This window comes from Ammodytes marinus, assembly GCF_949987685.1.
Source record: "Ammodytes marinus genome assembly, chromosome: 20".
Lineage (NCBI taxonomy): Eukaryota > Metazoa > Chordata > Actinopteri > Uranoscopiformes > Ammodytidae > Ammodytes > Ammodytes marinus.
Window position 1 is genome coordinate 3,567,570 of NC_137224.1, and position 26,986 is coordinate 3,594,555.

Sequence of the window (26,986 nt, forward strand, 5' to 3'; positions counted from 1 at the left end):
CAGCATGCTGTGGGGGTCCTTTTCTTCAACAGGGAAAGAGAAGCTGGCTCGAGTTGATGGGAAGATGGATGGAGCCAAATACAGGGCAGAACACCTGTTAGAGTCTGTGAAAGACTTAACATGGGGCTGAGGTTCACCTTCCAGAAGGACAACTACCCTAAACATACAGCCAGATCTACTATGGAATGGCTTAAATCTTGATGTAGTCGTGGGTAAATCCCGTTATGTGCCTGTCGACCTGTAGGGGGCAGCAGCAGCACTGAAATGCATCTCTTTGACTCAAAATACAGACGTAGAAGAAGAGCCACTTCCGGTTCATGGTCAAAACACAAACAGCAGAAATGGCTGCTTCGGACGAAATACAACGTCTAGAATATTTATCTTTGGTTTCCAAGGTGTGCACGGAGTTGGAAAATCACCTGGGGATATGCGAAAAGGATTTAGGTAACGTAACTTTACATGGCAGCGTAGTTTTCGTGTATTTCTAACCGTTTCTAACCGAACAAACCTGACAACCTATCGACAAACATGTTGAAACTGTGTACTTGTTCAAATTAACCCGTATATCTTAACCGTTAACGTTAAATTGTTTTTCGCAGCTGAATTTATCATATGTCTGGCTGAAAAACACCCAACATTAGAGGAATTCAAAGCAGTTCTGGTGAAAAATGGAGCAGAGTTTACAGTAAGTTTTCAGCTAGCTTCACCAAATAGCTCAGCGTCCATGTTTGGTGTTCTCTCACAAAACTAACCCCATATGTACTGTATGTATCCCTTTATTTTTCAGGATACACTTGTTGGCAATTTACTACGACTTATCCATACAATGCAATCCTCACCATCTACAAGTACAGGTACGGAAAATCTATCTATCTATCTATCTATCTATCTATCTATCTATCTATCTATCTATCTATCTATCTATCTATCTATCTATCTATATCGTAACATTTATTTTACACTACTGTTAAATAAAACTTCTCTGTGTTGTATGTGACAGATCAACCGAAGACTGAGCAGGACAAGCTGAAGGACAAGTTTCCAGCGTTAGGTATACCAGACGATCCTGTGTGGAGGGCAATGGTAAGGCTCATTTAATTACACTTTATTAAAAAGGGATTACGCTCGATTTAACCATTTCTTTTCTAATTAGAATTGCTAAATTATTACATTTTTTACATGAGCTCAATTGTATTTTAAATAGTTAAAGTGAGTACTTTTTAGTATTGTTGATTAAATTGTTGATTAATAATTGATACATTTGCAATACAAATAGAGTTTATTAGTATCATTGAATTAAAGCTGGGGTGGAGGATTTGGGGAGAAAATATCAGTTGGGATAGAGATTCGAATCCAAATACCTCAACCGCTCCACTTGTTCTCTTTGGTCCCTACAAAGTTGTGCAAAAGTGAATGGACAACAGCCAATGAGAACAGAGAATCGGAGCCTCGCTCTGATTGGTCAAAGTGTCAGCTCATGTTAACTTTGACCAATCAGAAATCATATACCCCAGCTTTAATATAAAATGTTTCCCTCTGTCAGGTTCAACAGCGCCTCCCAGGTAAAGATGATCAGAAGGTCGCAGAAGAGGCCATGAAGGAGCTGGAGATGCTCATGCCAAACTTCAGCTCTGATAACAGGTTGGTCCATTTTAAACTTCTCAGGTCGCTTTCTAACGTCAAACAGGGATCCAAATTTCCCGTGAGAATATACGAAAAAATGTCACTTCTCTGATATACACCCAAACTTACATAGTGCACCAATGTAATTCCCTTTGTATAACTGCTGCACACAGGCAACATACGGGTAGAAACATTTAACTATTTTAGTTTAAGGGGTACAACTAGATTCCTCCTACTATCCCCTTTCAAGCATGTGGAAAGTGTCTGTTTTTTTTGCTCTTATTTTTATTTATTCATACACTACTATTTTAACTTTCTTCTTATTACTTACATGTTCAAAATAAAGACAATGAATCAATCAATTCCATTTTCTCCTCAACATATTTTTACATCATATTTCTTATTTTAAGTATAATTTCTTAAGTATAGTTGTAGGCCTTTACTGTACATATTAAGATCCTTTCGATTCTTATACTGCAGGTCCGGTGAGCCCTCGCACAATGACAGAGGTCGAGAGGCGGAGAGAAACGGCGGCGGAAAGAGAAGTCGATCAGGAGAGCGTGGAGGAGGAGCAGACTCTAACCCTGAGCCGCCTAAAAGAAAACGGCCTTCACGCTGGAGTGACCATCCACCGTCTCACACAGACAGTAACAACGACAACAACAACAAAAACACCAACAAAGAAGAGCGAGTCCCAGAGAGAGTTCCAGGGCGTCGCTGGGACAACCCCGTGGCTCTGCCTGAAGAGCCCGTCATAGGAGACATCTACAACGGGAAGATCAGCAGCATCATGCAGTTTGGATGCTTTGTTCAACTGGAGGGGCTCAAGTTAGTAAATGCTAAATTACATATTTAAAAGCTATTATACCAATATTTTTTAATTGTATTTTAAAAGACCATAGGTACGTGATCAATATGCAACCGTTAATTTTTATTTTTTTTTAAATTACAAAGTTGGGCAAATTCTTAAGGAGTTGAAGTTCTGATAAACTTCTGTGTTTTAAAGCGTTCAAAGCAATTCAAAACAATAATTTCCAATACATATAAAACTTTTTGTATTTTTTTTTTCGTATCTCTTTTATATTGTAAATCCTAAAAAGAGATTACTTAATCCTTTATAGCCTTTCACATAATATCACCTCAACCAAAGATTTCAGAATCAGATCGGAATTGAAACATAGTGGATTTGTGCATCTCTATTGCATTAAGATTAGTTTTTGCCAGTAATGTCATCTTGCTGTTTGCACCCTGCTCCTAACCTATAGTGTGTGTGTGTGTCATTGTGTGTAGAAAGCGCTGGGAGGGCCTGGTGCATGTGTCAGAGCTGCGTAAAGAAGGACGTATCGCCAACGTAGCCGATGTGGTCACTAAAGGCCAGAAGGTCAAGGTCAAGGTGCTGTCATTCACTGGAACCAAAGCCAGCCTCAGCATGAAGGTGAGTTATGTGGTTAAAATGGAGGAAGAAAGAAAGAATGGTTTGTACAAGACAAATCCTTTGTTCTTGGGAGCTCTAAAAGTAATCGGCTGATTGAGAAATATTATATTCTGCTTACCCACCTTGTTAATTATATTACTCATAAAAACACTTGGCTATAGATTAGTTAGTTGTGATGGGGAGGTGCATGCATTTTTCTCCACTTTTTTAAAATGTTTACTTTTAGACAATTTTTTTTGTTGCATAGTGATTCTATTTTACAATATGACTGCTTACAAATGTACAGTTCACCATATAGACTTATTATAATCCACCTTTTAGATTTAACAAACAACAACAAATTAAGACAAAAAAGGGGGGAAGTCGGTATGACAAGTTATGGACGTTGATTACACTCCACTTTTAGACGATGACATGATACACATTTTTTTTCTTCAGTTGGATAACGCTATGTGATTTTTTTTAATATGACTTACACCAATAATTGGTTTTGCTAACATTGTTACATGTCTCCCTGCCTCCAGGATGTGGACCAGGAGTCTGGCGAGGACCTGAACCCAAACCGGAGGAGGAACCTGGATGCTCCTCTGGGGGATGAAGCCATGAGGAACCCCGACCGGCCCATCGAGGGCAGCCTGCTGGAGCTGGAGGAGAACCCCACGGAACGCAAACGCCTCGCCAAGATCACCGACCTCGAGAAGTGGGAGATTAAACAGGTGTGTTCATATGACGCGTAGCTACAGACAGGAGAAGAGAAACATATTAAAGAGTTAAAGGTGGAGTCAGTGATTCTGGAGAAAATGTGTTGTCAAAATCAATGAATATCTCCTCACTATCCGCTACCTGTGTGCATGCTGAAAAAAAAATCCAGTTTTCATACGCAGCCTTCGCTCTCTGTAAACTGGTATGTTAACATAGGGTATGTCAACAAGGGGGGGCCACAATAGTTAGCAACATGCCCGTTTACAGAGCCTAGATGTGTATGAACACTCTTTTTTTTTTTCAGCGCACACAGTATGGACAGGTAGTGGATCATGAAGAGATACAGTATTCACTGACTTTGACAAAAAGTGATTTTGACAACTGGCGTTTTCCAGAATCACTGGCTCCACCTTTAAATACTTCCTTTAGGCTGATGTCTTCTTGGCTGTTTGTCTTTAACCATCTGGTCTGTGTTCATTCAGATGATCGCGGCCAACGTTCTCCCCAGAGAAGAGTTCCCAGAGTTTGACGAGGAGACGGGAATTCTGCCCAAGATAGACGAGGAAGAAGGTGAACCTCCAAACTATTCGAAAACCACTTTTATTTTTACGTATTTTTTTGCTAATTGAAAAGTCATACTGCAATATACTTTACTATACTAAATGTTCATTCTATCCACAGATCAGGAAGTTGAGATTGACTTGGTGGACGACGAGCCTCCGTTCCTTCAGGGACAGACTAAATTCACCATGAACTTGAGCCCGGTCAAGATAGTAAAGGTATATGTCCACACTTTGTGCACTTTATGTTAACAAAATAAAATGTCTGAGTTGTTTTCGCAGCATGCTACTAGGTTGTTAGGTCATTGTCAAACAAATTCTGTCATGTGGACCTGAATTATCTACTGTATGAGGGGAACAATAACAGCCAGAGCAATTTAGATGGGCATATACAAACATGTTGATGTCACCTCTTGTTGACAAGGAAAGTTAAAAGATGCTGCAGTGTTTTGATTGACGTTGGGATGGTTCATTTCGTTGCTATTACCATTGTTAAGTGACTACTTTAGGTTTCTGGGTCGGGTCTAGTTGCTGATGCTCGTGTAACCACTTATCTTTGTTTATTTTGAAATAAGCAGAGTTTGACCTAATGCAGTTTCTTGACACTTTCTCCTTATTTCTCTTGTCATCACACCAACATTATATTGTTTTGTCCGTTAGAATCCAGACGGCTCCATGTCTCAGGCGGCCATGATGCAAAGCGCTCTGGCTAAAGAGAGGAGAGAGCTGAAGCAAAGTGCTCGCAATGCAGAGATGGACTGTATCCCCACCGGCCTACACAAGAACTGGATCGACCCCATGCCCGATTGTAAGGACATGGACAACAATTTTCTATATTATTATACTACAATTTTTTATGTTTATTGAGTCATTTTTCAAAACCGCTCATGCCAATTTTCACGCTTGTATCACAAATTGAAAGATTGTAGCCCTTATCTGCTCCACTAGTAGCTTTGAACTGAAATGTTTATGCCGTCTCCCTGTCCCCTTCCTCTCCAGATGAGGGGCGTCAGATAGCGGCTAACATGCGAGGTATCGGCGCGATGCCTCCGGACCTCCCGGCCTGGAAGAGACACACCTTGGGAGGGAGCACCGTGTCCTACGGCAAGAAGACTGAGCTGACCATCATACAGCAGAGAGAGACTCTGCCCATCTATAAACTCAGAGACCCGCTCATTCAGGTAGGAACAGTGGCAAGATGAGGGGCAGTGGACGACTGGTTCATTGGGCTCAATTCTTTAGCAAAAACTGATATTTATAAGATGTCCCAAAGGTGTAAGTTAGACATGAGCCAACGTAACAACCTGTAGCGGGTCTTTTTTTTTTACACATTTTGTAAACCCTGCATAGGAAATATGTATAAAAATGCCCCCTGGTTAGTTCTCTACAAATATATCAGACAGTGAAATGCAACAAAACAAACACATGCATTTAAATAAATGCAATAAACAGACAGTTAATATGCATAGTATTGTCTTTAAGGTAAGAGAAAAAAAAACGTTCTTTTAATATCTCTTCAGTAACTTAAGATGCATTCTCCCTCTTCACAGGCTGTCCATGACAACCAGATCCTGATAGTAGTTGGAGAGACCGGCTCTGGTAAGACCACACAGATCACTCAGTACCTGGCTGAGGCAGGGTACACAGCCCGGGGGAAGATCGGCTGCACACAGCCCCGTCGTGTGGCCGCCATGTCTGTGGCTAAGAGAGTGTCAGAGGAGTACGGCTGTCGACTAGGACAAGAGGTGAGGGATCATTATTTTTATGTTTGTGTTTTATTTATTGTTTTCCGTAACAGTTTATTCAAGCTCACAATAAAGTCATGTGACAAACCTTGTTTAAAAAAAAAAATTGTCCTGAGTAATTATGTATTAACTTGGGTCAGCAAAAAACAATACTCTAGAATAACTACATTTACGATACACTTAATGTCTCTGCCTTATCTCTTTCCTGTAGCTTTTATCCATTTAAAATTAGTTTTCAGTTCTTGTACAATGTCCTTAATCTTGCCTTGCCTCCAGGTGGGCTACACCATTCGTTTTGAGGACTGCACCTGCACAGAGACGGTGATCAAGTACATGACCCACGGTATGTTGCAGAGGGAGTGTCTGCTGGACCCCGACATGAGCCAGTATTCCATCATCATGTTGGATGAAGCTCACGAGAGAACCATCCACACTGATGTGCTCTTTGGTCTGCTCAAGAAGGTATTGACGTTCTACAAAGTACAAACCATGATATATTTTTTTAATACTTTATTTATATATTTTACATAAAAACGTCAGTGAGTTTAATGCTATACAGTTAGCTGTTATGAGTATTATGACTATGTATCTACTGGGAACTAGCAAAAATAGCAGCAATTGGGTTGGATTCAATTGTTTTATCACAAATGTATAAAAGGTTTCGAATATGTAACCACAAAATGTAATCCCCAAAACATGTGCCTAGAGTTCAGATGGCACCTAATGCAAGTAGAGTCAATATTGGGATAACATTTTGACCATTATCTTTCGTATGTTGTAAACGATGCACCATGAAATATTTTTGAAGAACAAGTAAATGACCCAATAGAGACCATAACAAAATTGCTTTTTCACAGAAGATAACTTCCTCTTTTCTGTCTTGTTTAGACGATCAAGAAACGTAAAGACATGAAGTTGATCGTGTCCTCTGCTACGCTGGACGCGGTGAAGTTCTCTCAGTATTTCTTTGAAGCTCCGATCTTCACCATCCCGGGCAGAACTTTCCCCGTGGAGGTTCTGTACTGTAAAGAGCCAGAGACTGACTACCTGGACGCTGGTCTCATTACTGTCATGCAGATCCATCTAACCGAACCTCCAGGTACTGTTTGCTTTAACTTTGCTACTTTGCCTACAAGGAACTTTTAAAGTTTACGACACTGTCAAATTTTTCTCCTGTAAGCGAAAAACATTCTATTTTTATAAAGTTATTATTAATGCCTTTGCTCAGGTTTGATTTCTCTGATCTTAGACAAAACGATTAACGTCAAGCTAGTCTGGCTAACCGGATATTGACAACTAGTATATCGCTCCCGCACTGTTATGAAAGGACACGTTGAACATAACTGTAAAACATTACCTTATTATTGTCCATTGGGGCGCTAGAATCTACACAAAATGAAAGTACCTCGTAGCTACATTAAACACCCTTGAATTTGAGAAACTTCACTATTGTCCCAGACACGGTTATATAAAAGTCCTATTTATTTTTTTATAATAATTAGCCATTTTTCTACAGGACAAAATCTATTTAAATGAGTTTCCATGTTAAACTACATTCCTCTCCCCCCTGTCCTCTTCCCAGGTGACATCTTGGTGTTTCTAACTGGTCAGGAGGAGATCGACACGGCCTGTGAGATCCTGTTTGACAGGATGAAGTCCCTGGGACCGGCCGTCCCTGACCTCATCATTCTGCCAGTTTACTCTGCTCTGCCCAGTGAGATGCAGACCAGGATCTTTGACCCTGCTCCAGCAGGCAGCAGAAAGGTGATAGAATACACCGGATAACATTAAGGCTTTAGAATTCTTGATAAAATGTGAACGATTTTTCTCTTTTAAAATTTATTGTCACAATACTCTCAATACAATTCTTGTTTTGTCCTCAACAAAAAAAATACTCACACATCTTAAACATAACATTGAAGTGCTGGACTTAAGCCTATGGGTCAAAATATAAAAAATAATTAAACAATGTTTTCCTCTCTTATTTTACAACACTTACATACTGTGAATAATGTGAAATAAAAGCTTTTTAATTGAAATTTTTATAGAATTTTAAATTATTTTTACCTTTTGGTTGGTCAGGTTGGAATTTGTATAAGTTCAACACAGAACAAATCATACACTTAAGAAGTATTTAAATCTGACTCTTATTGTTGTGTCTGTCTTCAGGTCATCATTGCCACTAACATCGCTGAGACGTCTCTGACTATCGATGGAGTTTACTACGTGGTGGATCCCGGCTTCGTTAAACAGATCGTTTATAACTCAAAGACGGGCATCGACCAGCTAGTGGTGACACCCATATCACAGGTCAGCCATTTAAAAACACATTCATTATTTTCCATACTGTTTTTATTTATTTTGACATATTATAGTAAACATACAAGAAACAACATAGAGAAACAGGATAGAAAAAAAGAAGAGAAAAAAGTGTGTCAATGAGTCACTTTGTTATCGTATAAAGAGAGGGAGTCAAAAGGGAGCTGTTTCGATTAAACCCACATTCTTATATTTTAGAATCATACATTCTTAGTTACCTCAGTGGTTTTTATCCAATGCTGAAAAACTGAAAAGAAAAAAAATATATAATTATGAATTCTCTTATTGACATATTCCTCTGATGTGTTTTCAGGCCCAGGCTAAACAGCGGTCGGGCAGAGCTGGTAGAACCGGTCCAGGTAAATGTTACAGACTGTACACAGAGAGAGCCTACAGAGACGAGATGCTCACCACCAACGTGCCTGAGATCCAGAGAACCAACCTGTCCAGCACTGTGCTGTCTCTCAAGGTAAACAGATAGTCACTCTGACACTTTACCACTGGCTTCCGCTGACTAATTGAAGATGTAGATTAGCAGCTAGTCTATAATGAACTCAACAAACGTGTGACAAAATACATTTCTGATCTCCTTGGAGAATATTAACACAGGAAGAACTTAAGTTAGTATAGAAACAGTCAGCTGGTGGTATGAAGCTGCTTTTAGAAAACAGATGCAACTTCCTGATTATCTCAAATGGGCTTGAAGCCACTTTCAAATCTTTTTTTCACATTCAAATTTACAATCTGTCCAATTTTCATGACTTATTCTACTATAGTATTAAAATATTTATAGGGCGGCAGTGGCGAAGTGGGTAGGGAGATCGCCTCTGGAGTGCAGGGTCGGAGGTTCGATCCCCCGTCTCCCCGCCACATGTCGAAGTGTCCCTGAGCAAGACACTGAACCCCAAATTGCTCCCGATGGTTCAGAGAGCGCCTTGCATGGCAGCTTCTACCATCGGTGTATGAGTGTGTGTATGAATGGGTGAATGTGGTAAGATATGTAAATCGCTTTGGGGCTGAGAAAATCGGCTAGAAAGCGCTATATAAGTCAAGTCCATTTACCATTTACCATTTACTAGGCATTACTTTTTTTTTTTTTTTTTTTAACCTTTATTTATACAGGTAAATCCCATTGAGTCCGAAGACTCTTTTGCAAGGGAGACCTGTTCCCATTTACACGTTACCATTCACACACTCATACACCGATAGCAGGCTAACTATCGACATTCACACGAGGCAAGGTGGGTGAAGTGTCTTGCCCAAGGACACAACAACCATGACACAGGTGGCAGGGCGGGGATCGAACCTCCAACCCTTTGATCATCGGCCGACCCGCTCTACCAACTGAACCACAGTTGCCCCTATTATCATTGTGTAATATTTGCATTAATCTCTGCCTCCTCCACCAGGCCATGGGCATCAATGACCTTTTAGCTTTTGACTTCATGGACGCTCCTCCGATGGAGACGCTGATCACAGCCATGGAGTCTCTCTACACTCTGGGCTCTCTGGATGATGAAGGCCTGCTCACAAGACTGGGGAGAAGGGTGAGGAGACAGTGTTGCTTTATAACCTTCAAATGCCTTATTTTCCCATTCATAATACACCTGTTTTAAAGGTGCAGTGCGTGAACGGAATTGGTGTTTTTTTGTGTCACTAGTTTTTGTTGAACTAAGTGTTTGTTTTATTTCCGTGTGTGTTTGTGTGTGTGTGTGTGTGTGTGTGTGTGTGTGTGTGTGTTTGTGTGTGTTAGATGGCTGAGTTCCCTCTGGATCCCATGCTGTGTAAGATGTTGATCATGTCGGTTCACCTCGGCTGCAGTGAGGAGATGCTCACCATCGTCTCTATGTTATCTGTTCAGAACATCTTCTACAGACCAAAGGTAAATGGCTGATACACAACACACAGTCACACTGACTACATTAGACGTCAGTACATTTTCATGACATGCACATAAACTACCTTGATCAAAATAAGAATGAATGTTTTCTCCAAACCCTTGATTGGAAAAATGATATTGATATAGCATTTATTTTAAGGTGACATCATGGTAAAGCTGAAAAATATTTGTTTAGGTTATTTTGAATAATTGGTTTTATGAATAACGACTATCTTGAGGAAATAAAGAAATTGAGAATAGAGATATTTTACGCAACACTTTTTTCAATGTTTCCTCATATGGCCCTAGTAATCCACCGTAAAACGCAGTATTTCATCAAAAATATTAAATGAAGGCCTCGCAGCAGACCCGGGTTCGAATCCCGCCCGGGTCAGTTCTCTGCATGTCTTCCCCTCTTTGCCCCATTTCAACTCTGTCTCTCCAAAACCCATATAATAAAGCAAAAATGCCAAAAAATTATCTTAAAAAAAATATATATATAAAATGATATAAATCCTTCCACTTCCAGGACAAGCAGACCTTAGCTGACCAGAAGAAGACCAAGTTCTTCCAGTTGGAGGGAGACCACCTGACGCTGCTCTCTGTCTATAACTCCTGGAAGACCAACAAGTTCTCCAACCCCTGGTGCTTCGAGAACTTCGTCCAGGCCCGCTCCCTCAAGAGAGCCATGGACATCCGCAAGCAGATGATGAGCATCATGGACAGGTAGTTACTGGGTGAAATGCAACCACTTTGCTTGATTTATCTCTGTGTGTTTCAGTGATTGTCTCATATATTTGTGGAAAGGAGATCTTACTGCAAATGTATTCATTGTATTATTATATAAAATTATGCTATTGTGTATTTAAATGTGTGCCAGATTTGGAGGAAACTTATCATACAGTATTAACCTCAACAAAGTTTAGAGTCAGACTATAGATAAGGGATGTTCCTTACTAAGAATGTACGTAGTCAAATCTGATTGGTCGAATCTAACCTATAGTTTACTAATCGTCAAATGTTCCATGTATAATCATATATTCAGCACCCCCATATAGTAAGGATATCATGATCCTTGTTTTATAACAGAATTTTGTGACGATTCGACTGTAGGATTGTCACCTCTACTATATCTAACCTATTTTGAGCACTGTATACACATATTAAACATCACTAAATATTCCCTTAGGCACAAACTGGACGTGATGTCTTGTGGTAAAGCTACAGTGCGGGTGCAGAAAGCCATCTGCAGTGGATTCTTCAGGAACTGTGCGAGGAAACATCCTCACGACGGCTACCGTACCCTGATCGACCAGCAGGTGGTGTACCTGCACCCCTCCAGCACGCTCTTCAACAGACAGCCAGAATGGTAAGGACGGATTTAAGTACATAACTTGTCTGAGTTTAAAGTTTAGTCCACGTCCCAAAAACATTATTTGAGCCTAATGTTCAGTTGTTATTGTTGTTTTCTCCCTGGTAAATATGTGTATAGTTATTTTTTTACTGCACTTTTCACTATTTCCTGAATTCTTTCAAATGAATAATCAATAAATCTAAAAAAACATTTTCCTTTGAAAAGGATTTATCACTGATTGATTGTATACATCTTTTAGGTTATCTTCCCTAAAAAATCTGTTTATTGTATTATCTGCAAAAGAAAAAAGGACCGCATTAGTCCCAAACTCAAAGATATTCAGAGAAGCTTCAAATGCTCACACGTTAGCTGAAAACCGCTAACGTTCATCATATGGTCTTGAATAACAAAGAAAAGTTACAGATTACTTTTCTGTTGATTGATTACCTGTTTGAATGACTTATAATTTCAGCTTCATTATCGATTAATTGTTAACTGCAGATCCATATCCTTATCAACTATATTTTTGCCCTTGTTCTTTCCCTTACAGGCTTGTGTACCATGAGTTGGTCCTGACCACTAAGGAGTACATGAGAGAGGTGACCACCATCGACCCTCGCTGGCTGGTGGAGTTTGCCCCTGCTTTCTACAGGGTGGGAGACCCCACACGTCTCAGCAAAGTGAAGAGAATGCAGAAACTAGAACCGCTTTACAACCGCTACGAGGAACCCAACGCATGGAGGATCTCCCGCGCTTTCAGAAAACGTTAGGAGATCTCCTGTGCCTTACGCTCAAAAACCAGGTGGACAAACTAGGTGGTGGATAAACACACTAACTGGGTCAAAAAATGGCTTAGAAAGACACTCTGGGTTTATGTTTTATTTTTGTTTGGGTAAAGCCAAACCTGCAACCAGACCAAGGGTAATTCATCCTTAATTGAACGTCTTTGTGGTTTGTTTTATCACATTAATTGATCTTAATACTACTATATTACTTACATTTTTGCTTTGTTACATCTGTCAGTACCAGTATCAGATTATGTCACATAACTTGGTCAACATAATATCCTATATTGTATTTTCTATGAAATGTTGAAAATATAGGTGTTTTGCATTTGTTTTCTTTTAAACTGCAATCCTGGTGTTTGTTTTTCGTGGTAACAGATAAACACAGGTTGAACTCTCTATTTTCTGCTGCCCCTGTCTGTCTTTTCTACATTGATATTGGCAAATCTGGCAGACACACCCACTATATTAAAAACATGTGTGATTTTATAGTCATTTTATGTAATGAATCAATGTTATATTCCATTTCTACCTTGTCTGAAACATGCCAATACATTCTACACACTGCACCTTTAAGACTAAAATGTCAAACTTCAAACAGCCTGCACCGTTGTGTTATAATCACACATAGTAAAAATATCACCCAACAACATGCCACCAATTAGAAAAAATACATTAAAAAGATTAGTCCAGACTTCAGTTTGGGTCTTATTATGGGTATTTATTAAGCAATATCTCTTCAACCACAGTCATGTCTTTGTATGGATTGAACAGGCCTCAGATGTGTGAGAGGAATGCAGCTCTTTGAAAACAAAAAAACAAAAAAAATCATCCCGAATGAGATTAATTTAAAAAACAAAAACAAAAGAAAGAACACCATAGCCTTATATATACAAGTGGATGGGGTGATGGTGGTTGGTGGGTGTTGGTGGGCATGTGCAAGAGGTGCATGATGGGTAATTTTCGGGGTTGTGTATTTTGATGGGATGGTACAAGAGGAAGATTTTGTAGATTTTATTTTTTTTCGGAAGGAGAAAAAAGGAAAGTGGATGGGTGAGGTGAGGTTATAGGGGTCTGGCTTTATTTTTCTAGTACATGTAGCCTTTGGAGTAGGGCTGCTGCTGCTGGCCCATGGTTTGCGGGTGGTTGGGGGCTGCTGCTTCTGTGTTGGTGTTGTAGGGCACTGCTTCGTCCAGGTGGGACAGCGGCACAGTGTCCTCCTCGTTGACGTAGCGCTCAAACTCTGCCTTCAGGCTGGGCCGCTGGCTGTCGGGAAACGCCAGAGAGATCAGCGCCTCCGGCTCACACACAAACTTGTAAACGTAGCGCTCGCCTGCCACCTGGGGAGAGAGAGAGAGAGAGTGAGAGAGAGAGTTAGGGGTTGAGTCAGATAGGAATGTATAATATTCAAAACACAATCGACTGTTTTGATAGCCAGTAAATCATCAGATCTGCACTCAAAACTGTGTTACTATCTGACACATTTTGATTAAAGGTGGCGTTAGTGATTTTTTTGGAGAATGCTTGTGGTCTGCATCACTTTCTCTATAAATCAGTGAATATCTGAAAACAGCCTAGGCTCTGTTAACGGGCATGTTGTCATTGACTGTGGGCCGCTTTGGTTTACATACCCGTTTACAGAGACTAGGCTATTGCATGGGATTGTGAGGAGATATTCATTGATTTTGACTACAAGCACATAGAATCACTGACTTCACTTTTAATTACAACTTAGCAACCCCTTATAAAGGAAGGTGGTTCCATACTTTTATACAAGAGAACCTGTTGCATTACCATACTATGACTATGAGGATAAAACACTTTAGCAAACTACTGGTAATGTTCAAAGCCCATCATATCTCAACATAAGGACAACTGTTACAGTAATGAATCTTGTAATATGAAATGTGTGTTCTGTACCTTCTGCATGATTCCCTTCTCGTAGTAATAGCGCAGAGAGCGGCTGAGCTTGTCATAGTTCATGGCTGGACGGTTCTTCTGCATTCCCCACAGCCGGGCAACCTGCAGGAGAAGACGCATCGCTGTGGTTACACTTCTGTCATATTGCAGCTCCGAGGTTCATTTAAAGGTGCAGTGTGTAACTTTGGGTGTGTCAGAGAAGTGAACATTGTCTTAGGTATTCTGATAACGGAGCAAACAAACTTTCCTCAAAGGCAAATGTGATCCCTGGAACACAGTTTGGAGTTAGAAAGCTTCCTGAAGAGTTACTGTTTCACTGTTGTTGTTTACAGCAGCAGGGCCCACAGTTATATACAAATACTCTAGTCTTAAGTTTGGTTCCAGGTGCCTCAAAATTATTTTGATTTATGATGATATAATTATGTAATACTAAGAATTACATGTAGAGAAAATATGTATTGTTAACTAACTCAAGGCTCTGCAAATGTAAACAAATCCCAAACTGAATAGTGCACCTTTTTAAATAAGGCACCAGTGTTGTTATATGCATGTGCTTAAAGGGCTTTGGACTACAGTAAGTCTGCCTCAAGTGACACGTCAACAGAGGAGAATTGTTTGTGTCAGCGTTTCCTTTTTTTTTCTCTTCATATCCCTTAAGAATCATAATTAGACACAGTTGTGTGTATTTCCACACTGTGACCACTAGGGGTCCTCGGAGGCAAATTAAAGCCTTCCTCTACTCTTCAACAACATGCCTCAGCCAGGGCGAGTCCCCACATGTGGATTCACTTCCTTTTTATGTAACCCATTACCACTTGAATGCAACCAGAGTCCCACAGTGTTCGCCGTGAAACAGGAGAGTCATGGCTGGTTGTCAGAGTTCGGTCGGGGGGCCTTGAAATACACTTGCAACCCCCCCACCCCCATATATTTTTCTTGAACTCTCAGCTGTTAAAGGACCACTAACTCTGATAGTAAATTAGCCTCTTGCAAACCCCACACAGGCAAAGGGGAAGTAAATCAAGTGATTTTGCGTCTTTGTGTTGACAAACATCTGAGCTAGTGGAAGGAACAGTAAAGCTATGGGGGCGGGGTTGGGGAGGGGGGTCGTGCCCAGATTCATGACTCAGGAAGAGACAGGTTGTATCCCACAGTGGCCATCAAACCCCAGCAGCCCCCCTGTTTGATCTCTGAGTGTGCTCTCAGCCCTAATTGCTCTTGTAAAACTCTTACCCCATTCATTTTTAATGTACAGTAAAGAAGATAATGGAAAACACAGTGTGGAGTGGACCCAGGCAGCTCCCCACCCACCCACCTAAATGGCTGTGTCTAGATGCCTCCAATCAAATTGCACACTTAAAGCTGTAGTGCGTAACTTTTTCATGTAAATGAATGGAGGTAACATTCAAGCTATGGCCAAACGAGTTGACATAGTTGATGAAACCTATAAGCTCCACAAAACTCAAGAAATGTTTCAGTGGTTGATTGTACTGTTAAGAAAAATCCTGAACGTATACAGCAGAAGATATCAAATCTATGTGCGATCATGTAGATGCAAATGACTCATGTGCGACAGAAGTTACACACTATAGCTTTAAACATCACGGAAATGTCTCGAGTATCGAAATGTGAGGAGGCGAGGGAGGGAGGGAGAGAGAGAGAAAGAGGGAGAGGGAGGTGGGGTGTTGGATGATTCTGTGATAGCACTTGTCCTTCATTTATCAATCCCTCGTTTCACGTGTTGAATAATGAATGGGGGTCTAATGGAAGATGGATCACAGAATAGACCTGTGAGCAAAGTGGACAAATCTCACGTCCAAATCGCCTCTAATCTCGGTATAGCGCCTCTAAACTCCGCTAACATATAAATGAATTCCCAGAATAACTCCCGTGTGCTGCTGCTGTCCCCTATCAGATTTATATTAACGTCACGATCCCTATCAACACTTCTCCACTATCTGGGAACAAGCTGTACCGTAATACCAACTAAACATAGTGCCGGAGCTCTGATCAATTGTATCCATTTCATTCAGATATGCAGGTGAAAGAGCCTGTGCACTATGGCTACATGATTTAGAAAAAAAATATCTTATTGCGATTATTGTGACTGATATTGCAATTGCGATTTGATTTGCGATATAAGATGTAGATTATTCTCATTTTCATTGACAACATTAAATGATTATGGTGTGATTTTTCTGCCAAACAAAGACGTTTTCTTAAGTTTGTAGAATAGTAATGTAGGCAGGACATCTATGCAGCGCCATAATTTTAAATTTTAAATATCGCACCCTCGTCCAATTTGAAAATTGCAGTCATAGTCATATTATGATTTTGATTAAATACAATAATTGAAGTATGTTCGTAACTGTATTTGCCTGATTGACCAAAGTCTCAGCCTAACACAATAGATTTACTGGCTCCTCCAGTAAAAGACCAAATCATGTGTAAAAAAAAAACGTATTGGTTAGAGTAAAGATGCATTCAGGGAGCTTTGTACCTCTTCCGGTTCGATGAGTTTGAACTCCATGCCCCGTCCGGTCCAGGCGATGAAGTGAGCGTTGCCGGGGTCGTCCAGCAGAGCCACCAGGAACTGCCAGAGCTGCAGGGAGCCACGGCGCTGGTAGGGGGCGCCCTCCCGGAACACTCCTCCCCCCTCCTGCTTCACCTCACCTGGGACAGAGACAGGAGATATACAGGGTCAATATGTTTATGGGCTACGAAAGCACAAGTCAAAATATTTTTACATTACACAGTGGACCTTAAGTTACTTTAGTTGCGCTGTGGTTTATGGTGGAGAAAGAATTCCGATCCTTTACTTTATCAAAAGTATATTTCTCAAATTTGAGAAGCTGTAACCATGGCATTTTTGGCATATTTCCATTAAAAATGACTATTACAAAATATTCATGGACAGTGGTAGCCTACGGTATTTTATAAACTTTTCATATATTTCGTATGCAGAATTTTTTATTTGTTTCCCTCTAATTTTATGTGGAATAGACGTATGAAATAACATGAAAAGAAGATATTCAAGTAAAGTTCAAGTGCCTTAAACTTGTACTTAAGTACATTGATTGAGTAAATGTAGTTAGTTACATTCCACCTCTAGGTCTAACCTCAGCTCAGTTAATATGATATTTGATATATTTTCAGCACATCAATTTGCATCAAGCCATTAACATTCAATCGATAAAAAATCGGGCCTAAAAATAGTTCTATTATACACGCACTAACAAGGGCATTTTGACTAATAACAGCTGGGAAGGCTCTGAATTCTAATGGGGCCAGTAGGTCTTATCTTGATTGTTTCATGTTTGCATACTGACGTAAACCGAATCAAATCCTCATTAACAACGGCTTATCAAATTGACCACTAAAATGGCAACAGCGTGTTTGGTTGAGACGGAAATAGGAACGTTTTTTGGTCGACATTTTAGGGCACAGAGACGAAATAGAAGGTAATACAGAGGAGGTACATATTCTGAAACGATGGCTGCATTCCAATCCCCATACTTCCTTGCTATTTAGTATGATAGAAAAATATTTAGGATGTCCCAATACATGTGGACATATGCAGCATACTTAAACATCCCCAGATGCCTGCTAAATCCGGGCGTGATTTTTAGTGTGGAAATCAGCAGCTTTTTGGGTGATTCTGACCCACAATCCACTGCACACCAGAAGTTAGCCTCAGAGTAAAAAAAACCCAGCAATGCTACGGATATACTGTACTGTATAAGAAAGAGGCAAGTTCAAGGTGCGATGTGTTATCATGAAATAAAGAAGTCAAATATGTCCCAACTAGATTATTTTTACGGTTCGATGTAGTGTGTAGAATAGAAAAAAGAAAGAGTATGCGATTTGGAAAGCAAAATGCATACTACTTTGGGATGGAAATAAAAACAAATAGATAATCCCTGATACTGTGTGAAGCAACGTTACGTGTAGGTAAACGGACACTCGTTCGTGTTTGGTTGTGGGTTGTTTACCGGTCACTGGATATGTAGAACACAAGTGTTGGAACTCGAGAAACTCAGCTAAGTTACTGCAGACTTCAAACGTTGCACACCTCACTAGTTCAACCAGTGCGGACACCCTCGGGCTGTCCACTCAATCTACCTTAGTGTCAATCAACCAACACCATGGGAAACAGAGTGTGTGTGTGTGTGTGTGTGTGTGTGTGTGTGTGTGTGTGTGTGTGTGTGTGTGTGTGTGTGTGTGTGTGTGTGTGTGTGTGTGAGTGTGGAGAAACCTAACCCTCCAACTAAGCTTTTGAATACACCATGTACCCATATGTAGCTCTTACACAATGATCCCTGACGTGGATTTTAGACAACAGGTCATGAATAGAGATTGAAGTAGGTGACTGTACGGCTATAGGGTTTCTCTCCCATACACGCTGTCATTCAACTAACACCTCGCCCGAGTGGTTTGCAGTTGAAAGGCAATTGTAACTCCGACTTCCCCATACTTCCCCATACTTCCCTGCTATTTAGTATGCTAGAAAAATATTTAGGATGTCCCAATTCAAGTGGTCAGATGCAGCATGCTTAAAAATACTCGGATTCCCATACTACATTCGGTTGTGATTTTTAGTGTGGAAATCTGCATGCTTTTGGGCGCATTGTTATGATGTAATAATTAAGTAAAAGTACATCCCAATTGTAAGCCTACTACATGCTAACTTACTAGATACTTTTCATGATCAGCTGTAGTATGTAGAATAGAAAAAAAAGGTATACGATTTGGAATGCAGCCTGTGTGTGAATGCAGATGTACAGTATTATGGTTACAGCGAGCTCACCTTCGAACTTCTCCGGCACCACACGGGAGTCGTTTTCAAACAGATAGCCTGGTGGAGAGAAACAAAGGGAGAATTGTGTGTGTGAGTTTTCGAAGGAGGCCTTGATCTCCAGCACAAACTAGGTTGGTTCATTTTGGGATCTGTGCCAAGTTTTGAATCCCATCCCGACCAAAATACAAGGATCTTTTCACATGTTGGATACTTTGTTAAGCCTGTAAGTGTGCACTCCAGTCTTACGTGTGTAGACCAGAGCACTTCAGAACCAGGGAAGAAAAGGGAAAATTTGAAAGATACTTCGATTTTTGCAGCCATTTTTAGGGAAGTCCTTCTTTTAGGAGTCATTTTAAGTCTCTTGTATGCTGAACATGAGAATTTGAATTGCCTCAAAATGGTCTCACAAACAATACGAGTGAAGGGGAAGGATTGTTTTTTTTTTCTTTTTTCACTGGGGAAATTGCGTGTTTTTTTTTTCCAGGAGTTTAATGTTTATTCAGGGATTCTTGAGGCAGGGGTGAGGAGAGAACGTCTGCCAACGGAAACATACACACGGCCCGGGCTAGCCAATAGCAACATGGGCAACGCTACGCCGGTTAGCCAATGACCGCAGAGCTCCAACCGGCATTAGCATGTAGATAAAACATTGGAGAGAGGTGATTTGAAACATGCAGTAGCAATAATGTAATAATGTAATTTAACTTGATTTGAACAGGGACAAATGTACAAAAGTAACATGTACCAGAGAGAACTTGTTTAGGCAATTGGAGACATGTATTGTACCAGTTTTGAGTAAATTGCTGTTTTTTTTGGTTTAGTTGAAATAAGTTTGACTTCTATAACGCATTGGAGAGGATGTGATTTGAAACATGCAATTGTAATGTTTTTCCATTTATTTTTTATTCGTCAGTTCATTTGTAGTTTTTTTGTTCAATTGAAAAGTTGGATTTTTATTAATGATAGTGCACAGCTCAACTCTCCTTTAAACTTGTAATCTAACTATAGACAAATGTTTTATAGCAACACATGTATTTCAGTTTGTCCTAGTTCAATTGTAAATCGGAGAGTAATCTTGGAAAAAAATAATTAAAAAGCCATTGAAATTACTCTGAAATATTCAACTGAAAAGCAATTATAAATCTGCAGCGGCAGTTCTCAAAACAGGCAAAATATGAAGGTTGTAATACAGTCAAAGTTAAACAGGAAATGCTACAAAAAATAAATAAATTCAAATGACCTTCATTGCTGTGCTGGGCGTTTGGATAGCCCTCGTTGTGGTGGTACATAGAGGGACATCCAGGCACATCTGTAACACACACACACACACACACACATATCATAAGGTCAAAATTAAGTGTATTGCAACAGTGATAAAACACAATGAACAATCAATCTCTATATCCACAATTTTTTTTCCCAATTTGCCCGGAAACTGAAAAAGTACATGTGTGCCGAAAAGCCAGCTCCTAAGGGGTTAATTGTGAAAGAATAATTACTTTTCGTAAATCAAATCTTAGAAAACAAACTGCTTACTAAGCCCGCCGGTATCAGCTCGAATGCATGGCCGTATTGTATGGATATTTTTTTTAGCTGGATATCACCCCGGGAGCATTGCAAGGACAAACCCAGCATTCATCATATCAACTTCTCTTGTCTGTGGTGGTATTTTTAGGCCCCGTGAGCGAGTGCCTTATACCCCCGGCCCGAGAAGAAGTGCTACAGTATACAGTGTCTGCACTCTATCTGGCCACATCATTGACTGACTCCTAAAATGCTGTAGGACTACGGAGCACTTCCCCCCCCCAAAAAAAAATAGATTTTTTAATATCCCTTCCTCATAAACCCTTCAAGATACATTTCTCCCGGGCAAGTTTGAACATATGTAAAGCACATTCATGTAATATAATGACTTTTGCAACGTGAGGACGCTTGCCAAGTTTTGTGCACCACATCCTGTTAACTGCCTAGCTCACCTTTTGTATCTAATAATAGGAATAACTTTATATGTATAGGACCCTTTAAAAACAAGTGACAAGTGATTTGACAGAGGACACACATGCACATACAAATGTGGTTTTAAGAAGTGATTTTAAAGGTGCACTGTGTAACTTTTGGTGTGTCAGAGAAGTGAACATTTTCTAATGTTTACTCTAAAAACAGACTGAAATACTTTGGATCCCTAGAGCAATGTTTGAAATTAAAAAAGCTACCGTAAAAGTGAGTGTTTCACTGTCGTTGTTTACAGCAGCAGGGCCCACAGTTTGGTTCACAAACATATTCTAGTCTTAAGGTTGGTTCCAGGTTCTTCAAAATAATTTAGTTTTGATTTATGATGATAGAAATATTCAATACTATATTCCATATAGAGAAAATATATTTTGTAAACTAACTAACCAACACCCCTCCCTTGAAACTGCATAATGCACCTTTACCATAAGTCACTGATTCAGAAAGCCTTATATCATATCCGTTCTATTTCAATCTGTCTCTTTGTGCATAAAAAAACAAGGGCGTGTCCCAGACTTTTTCCTCTATATGTGTTTGTCTGTTTTTCATCCGTCTGTCTGAATGAACTGTGTGAACCTGACTAAGCTAAGAGGCATAACAACACTGAAAAAGGTGCAGTTTGTTCGTTCGTTCGTTGGTTTTGCCTCTGGCTCTGGCCGTGACTCACTCACTGAGAATGCAGCTGCAGCACATACAGCCACTGTGATAAGATGCCCATTGGGGGGAAAATCAAAACCCTTCATTCTAAAAAAGCAGCAGGCCACTCGATCACACTGTAAATAATATGTCTGGCAGCAAGGGGACTGATGGGTAGATTGGGTTGTGTGTGAGAGCAACCGGGGGGTTCATTGTGTACTTAAGTGGGGCGACCATTTTGTGATTTTGTGTCTTTTCATAGCGACACAATAGCAAGTGATTGAGCGATGGAATGCCAGTTTTTATGTGTTTGTATGTGAAACTAGGGAGGCTCATTCCTTTAAGCTGCTTTAAAAAAAAATTAGACTGTATAGTCATATGTCATTTGGACGGCCATTGTTCGCATTGTGAAATTAAACAGAAAAACACAGGCGTAGTTTGTCTATACACGCTATAGCTATGTACTTCAATACACACATCTATTGTATGCTACGTTACCTTTTCATGACCTTACGGTTTGGGAGTGGAATTAAATGAGTGGCATTATAAATCAGCGGCAAATAAACAACAATCATTGAAGCCAATGAGGCAGCGGTTCCTTTGTAAACAGTATTAATACCTGTGTTTGTGACTGCAGGGTGAGTTCATTCAAGAAGCTTTTTAAACACAAATTATCCAATTAACGGCCTGGAAGAAACTATATTATAGCGTGTATACAGCACGCTACTTCATTTTAAATGGTGGTGGATAAAGGTCCCTTAATCAGACTGTTGTTTTGTACTCAGTCATAATCCTGTGACTAAGCCCTTTTAGAAAACAAATGTGTTTTAATTATGTCGTATACATTTCTTTTTGTTTCATAAACACAATTCTAGGCTGCTTTTTAAAAGGCTGTATTCAGTGTGTATCATACAATCAAAAAGGTTTATTGCCAGGTACGTTCACCAAACATCTAGTTGTAAATCGTGCATAACTTAAGTCGCCCCCCCCCCATGAGGAATGTGACCGTTATTGACATATGAAAAAGTTACGCACTATAGCTTTTAGAGAGGATAGAGTGAAATCTTTCAGGCTGTATTATTCATGAGAAGTGCTGTGTCTGTGTGTGTTGTATAACTGTCTACAAACGAATGATAAACTTTTGATCTTTCAAGTCTGCAGTGGGACATTCACTGAGGAAACTCCACCAAATTCAACTGTCTCCTCCTCCTCCAACTGCCAGCACTTATCCTAAAAAAAACATCCTTTTGTACATTCTCATTTGTCTCTCTCTCTCTCTCTCTCTCTCTCTCTCTCTCTCTCTCTCTCTCTCTCTCAAGGTTGTGAGATCCCTAGACGGAGCTATCCGGTCGCCCTATCAAAAGGTGCAGGTATGAAAACATAGAGCATGTAAAAAAAAAAAATAGGTCGCCCTTAAAAAAAAAGCTGTACTGCGTAACTTTGTAACAGGAATTTGTGGTTTGTCTTTATTGTCTGCTCTGCCATGTCTAAATCATTTCCCGAATACTTATCCAAAGCAAGTTTTAGTTTTTATTTTGGTCACTAGTAAATTAATAAATTTCCCATTGAGTGCCTGCGTGATTCCGGTGCAAATTCAGATGGCAGACAGTAGACATTCTAAATAGTATTTAAAAAATATGACTAGTCTCGTCTTAGTCAGATTTAATTGGAATGGTTATTGTGGACAAAATGCCAGTGACAAATTATATTTAATACAATTTATTCAAATTGAAAATCTTACATAGAGCTTTAACATGCATAATGTGTGCTGGTTTCAGTGTTGTAGGGCAATGCCATTGTACTGTAATCATTCACTAATGTGCATGTGGGACCTATGGGAATCTCAACAGCAGTCCTAATGCAGGTGAATGAGGAGGACACAATGTATGTGGGGTGTTAGATTTCTCACTCCGTTTTAAACTGGTTTCTGTGCTTTCAAGTCTGGGTTGCCAGATCTCGCAAAAAAAAAGAAGAAAAAACAAGTAACAAGGCCTATGAAATCAAGCCCAAAAGAAGCAACAAGTATTAGCTTCTGCATTATTATTGTTGCTGGAAGGTAGTTAATGTTACAGTGACAGTTTTGATAATTGTTGTAGTTTTTTTTGTAGATTTTTCTTTAGGCAAATCCATGATAATGACTCACTCAACCTCATGTAGAGCAAAGGCAGCGACACCGAAGAAAGCCATTGGACATAAGAAACAAGGCGGAAAAAACAACAACGCAACCCACGACAACCAATATTTGTTGTAAGCGACTTAAGAAAAAAGAAAAAGCCCAACGTCGCTTGTAAAAGGCAAACTTGGCAACGCATGGTTTCTGTGCTTTCCAGTGGTTGAGCTTGTTGTTAAAAGCGCCTGATCTGGCCACTCCACCCCATAACCCCCCCTCAGAAACACACACACACACACACACACACACACACACACACACACACACACACACACACACACACACACACACACACACACACACACACACACACACACACACACACACACACACACACACACACCCACACACACACACACACACACACACACAGAGCCTGGCCAGTGAGAGGTTCGGGTTACTGTGGCCACGCTCATTTTTCCATTATGAGTTCATTTGCCTGCAGAAAAAGGAAGCCGCAAGTGCAACCTGAAACCCCGGAGCACTCCACCAGGGACTCTAGGCTTTCCAGTGCCCTCCATTTTCTCAATGAAATTCCTCTGCCTCTCTCTCTCTCTCTCTCTCTCTCTCTCTCTCTCTCTCTCTCTCTCTCTCTCTCTCTCTCTCTCTCTCTCTCTCTCTCTCTCTCTCTCTCTCTCTCTCTCTCTCTCTCTCTCTCTCTCTCTCTCTCTCTCTCTCAGAGAAAGAAGAAGGGAGGGAGGAGTGTAGCTACAGAAGAAAATACGTTTTTTTCTTTTCTTCGGAGTGTCAGAGGGTTGAAAGGAGGGGTTTTGGAGGCGGGTAGAGCCGTCTAGATACATTGAAGAAGTTTGTTTTGCCTTTTGGACATTTTGTTCTTGAGTTAACTGTGCGTGTTCACTGGGGAGGGTTTGGTCTTCAAAGGGACTTAAAAAGAAAAAAGGGCAGATTGTAATGACGAATAATCCTTAGAAATAACCTTGTGGTTACACACAGTTCACATACTGTATGTGCTACATTTGTATTCTGCCACACAGTTGAGATGAAGCTGATTTCTCTATGCCTTTCGTAGTGGTAATTTATTTAGCTCCATATGAACCGGTTTCCATCCGAAATACACACAATAAGCGATACACATTAGCATTTGATTTCAAAGGACAGAAAAAAAGGCCAAAAGGTGTGGGCTGAAGTTTGAGCTTATTATACCTAACCCTTTCCACAAATGTAAATATTACCTCACCCATACACTACAAGTTTAAGAAACCTAAACCTAAAACATGCTAATATATATATGAGCAATTCTTCGTATCTCTCGACCTTCAGTAACCTTGCGAGTAAATTGAATATCCTCTTCTTGTGCTGAAGTTGAGAGTATTTTTTTTCCTTATTCAAAAGCAAAAACTAACTTACTCCTTCATCCTCATGTTTCTAATATGGTGACTTTATTGACTCTCACTCACCAGGTTCGTAGGTGTAGTCTGTGGGCTCCTGTTTGACCATCATGTGGGCGGGTGGGAACCTGTGTGGATGGGGGTGTGAGTGTTGGTGTGGATGGGGGTGTTGGTGGGTGTGGGGGTGAGGTCCGTGCCCGTGAGGTCCGTGCCCATGTCCAGCCCCCATGTGAGCCGCCCGTTCGTACAGCGGGTCGATGTATTCCTGCTTGAAGCTCTGCTGCAGGTAGGGCATGCACGGGTCAGAGTGCTGCCTGTGGTAACCACCAGTGTTACCACCTCCACCTCCACCTCCACCCCCTCCTCCTCCGCCTGGACCCCCACCGCCGGCCCCTCCCGCTGGGGCAGAGGGCATGCGCTGGAAGGCCTGGCCCTGGGGGGGGAACTGAGGGCACATGGGCTCTCCGGAAGGGCCCTGATACCTGGAACTGAACAACGAGATATAAGAGGTTAATTTGAATGTTTCAGATACAAGTCAATGCAATATCAAACTGTACAATAGTATCAGTGTGTTCTTAGTTTAAATACAAGGATGTATTAAGGATGCATTACAGGTTCGGTCAGTGATTCTAGAGAACGCTTGTTGTCGAAATCACTTTTTGTCAAACTCAAGGAATATGTCTTCATGATCTGCTACCTGTCTGAACTGTGTGTGCGCTGAAATAAAAATTCTTGACAACAAGCGTTGGAAGCATTTTTCTTTAAATTTTTCTCATAAGAATTTTATTATTTAAAGTAGCTACGAGGAACATTACATTTTTGATAATTCTAGCACCCCCTTTGGAGAAAATCGGTAGTGTTTTTACAACACCAGCTTGAGGGTTAGGGGTTAAGGTAATCAAATAACTACCAAGTGATTACAAACCCCTCCCTTCTCCAGAGAATAATATGATTTCCTTTAAAGCAATTTTAAAATGTCATTCACAGCTGCTGCTAGCCTATAAGGCTTATGTCAGTTGTTGTGTCACCTGGCGTTGATGGGGTAACTGTTGCTAGGCAGTGGTTGGGAGGCGGCGGCTGGGTTGATGTATCCGGCGTCCGGCCGTCCGGCCGTGGCAGGTTTGGGGGAGTAATGCTGCTGCTGCATGGGGGACATGGGCGTCCCGGGGCAGGAGCTCTTAGCCCCTCCGGCTGCTCGCTTCTGCTCATAGGCACTGGAAGATCAGATAGGATAAAAATACGTACAAGTTAGTCATTAGAACATGCCGCCATTTTTTTAACAAATGTATTTTGATTTAGATTTTTTAGTTTCAGTTTTATTCAGAAATCATCAACATATCATTACAAATTATTTCATGATACACTTTATAGGGCAATGCAGGACGCCTGAAAACGGGAACCCCAAATAAGCTACTGAAATATTTTTACAGTCTAAAATAGATAATATAAGATCATGTAAGACACGTACAAGACAGTCATTAGGATAGGCCTCTATGTAGAAATGCTCATGTTACAGCAGGGTTAGGCAGGGATGCTTGTTTTACTAGTTGGTGGTCAATAGCATGCGGTCAGTGTTTGAGATGTGCTGACTTATGCATGATGGCTGACCAGAGCTTGGTCTTTGGACAAGGATAACTGTTGTTATTGAGAATAGTAAAATACAGTATTATAAAAGTAAAGGTTTTTGAGATTAACAGAATT

At 40.5% G+C, this 26,986-nt stretch overlaps 2 protein-coding genes across 2 annotated transcripts in view; one reads left to right on the forward strand and one right to left on the reverse strand.

The window, feature by feature from the left end:
- Positions 1-324: 324 nt before the first annotated feature.
- LOC307266567 (ATP-dependent RNA helicase DHX8-like) lies at positions 325-12,803 on the forward strand. The gene is made up of 23 exons (XM_080048621.1): positions 325-444; positions 600-685; positions 788-854; positions 1,001-1,083; positions 1,544-1,641; positions 2,104-2,451; positions 2,914-3,058; positions 3,583-3,774; positions 4,243-4,330; positions 4,442-4,539; positions 4,981-5,128; positions 5,320-5,501; positions 5,871-6,065; positions 6,342-6,527; positions 6,954-7,164; positions 7,648-7,829; positions 8,235-8,375; positions 8,698-8,853; positions 9,794-9,931; positions 10,138-10,266; positions 10,793-10,989; positions 11,453-11,632; positions 12,168-12,803. Exons 1-23 carry the CDS (start codon positions 342-344, stop codon positions 12,385-12,387), a joined length of 3,573 nt encoding a protein of 1,190 aa, XP_079904747.1. The 5' UTR covers positions 325-341; the 3' UTR covers positions 12,388-12,803.
- A 310-nt stretch (positions 12,804-13,113) lies between these two features.
- etv4 (ETS variant transcription factor 4) overlaps positions 13,114-26,986 on the reverse strand; it is a 44,097-nt gene continuing 30,224 nt past the window's right edge. The window contains exons 6-12 of the mRNA XM_080048623.1: positions 26,314-26,499; positions 25,355-25,773; positions 20,361-20,429; positions 19,130-19,177; positions 16,823-16,995; positions 14,323-14,424; positions 13,114-13,742 (exon numbers count right to left, since the gene is read on the reverse strand). Of these exons, the coding sequence (XP_079904749.1) occupies positions 13,491-13,742; positions 14,323-14,424; positions 16,823-16,995; positions 19,130-19,177; positions 20,361-20,429; positions 25,355-25,773; positions 26,314-26,499 (1,249 nt within the window). The 3' untranslated portion in view covers positions 13,114-13,490. The remainder of the gene's footprint in view (positions 13,743-14,322; positions 14,425-16,822; positions 16,996-19,129; positions 19,178-20,360; positions 20,430-25,354; positions 25,774-26,313; positions 26,500-26,986) is intronic.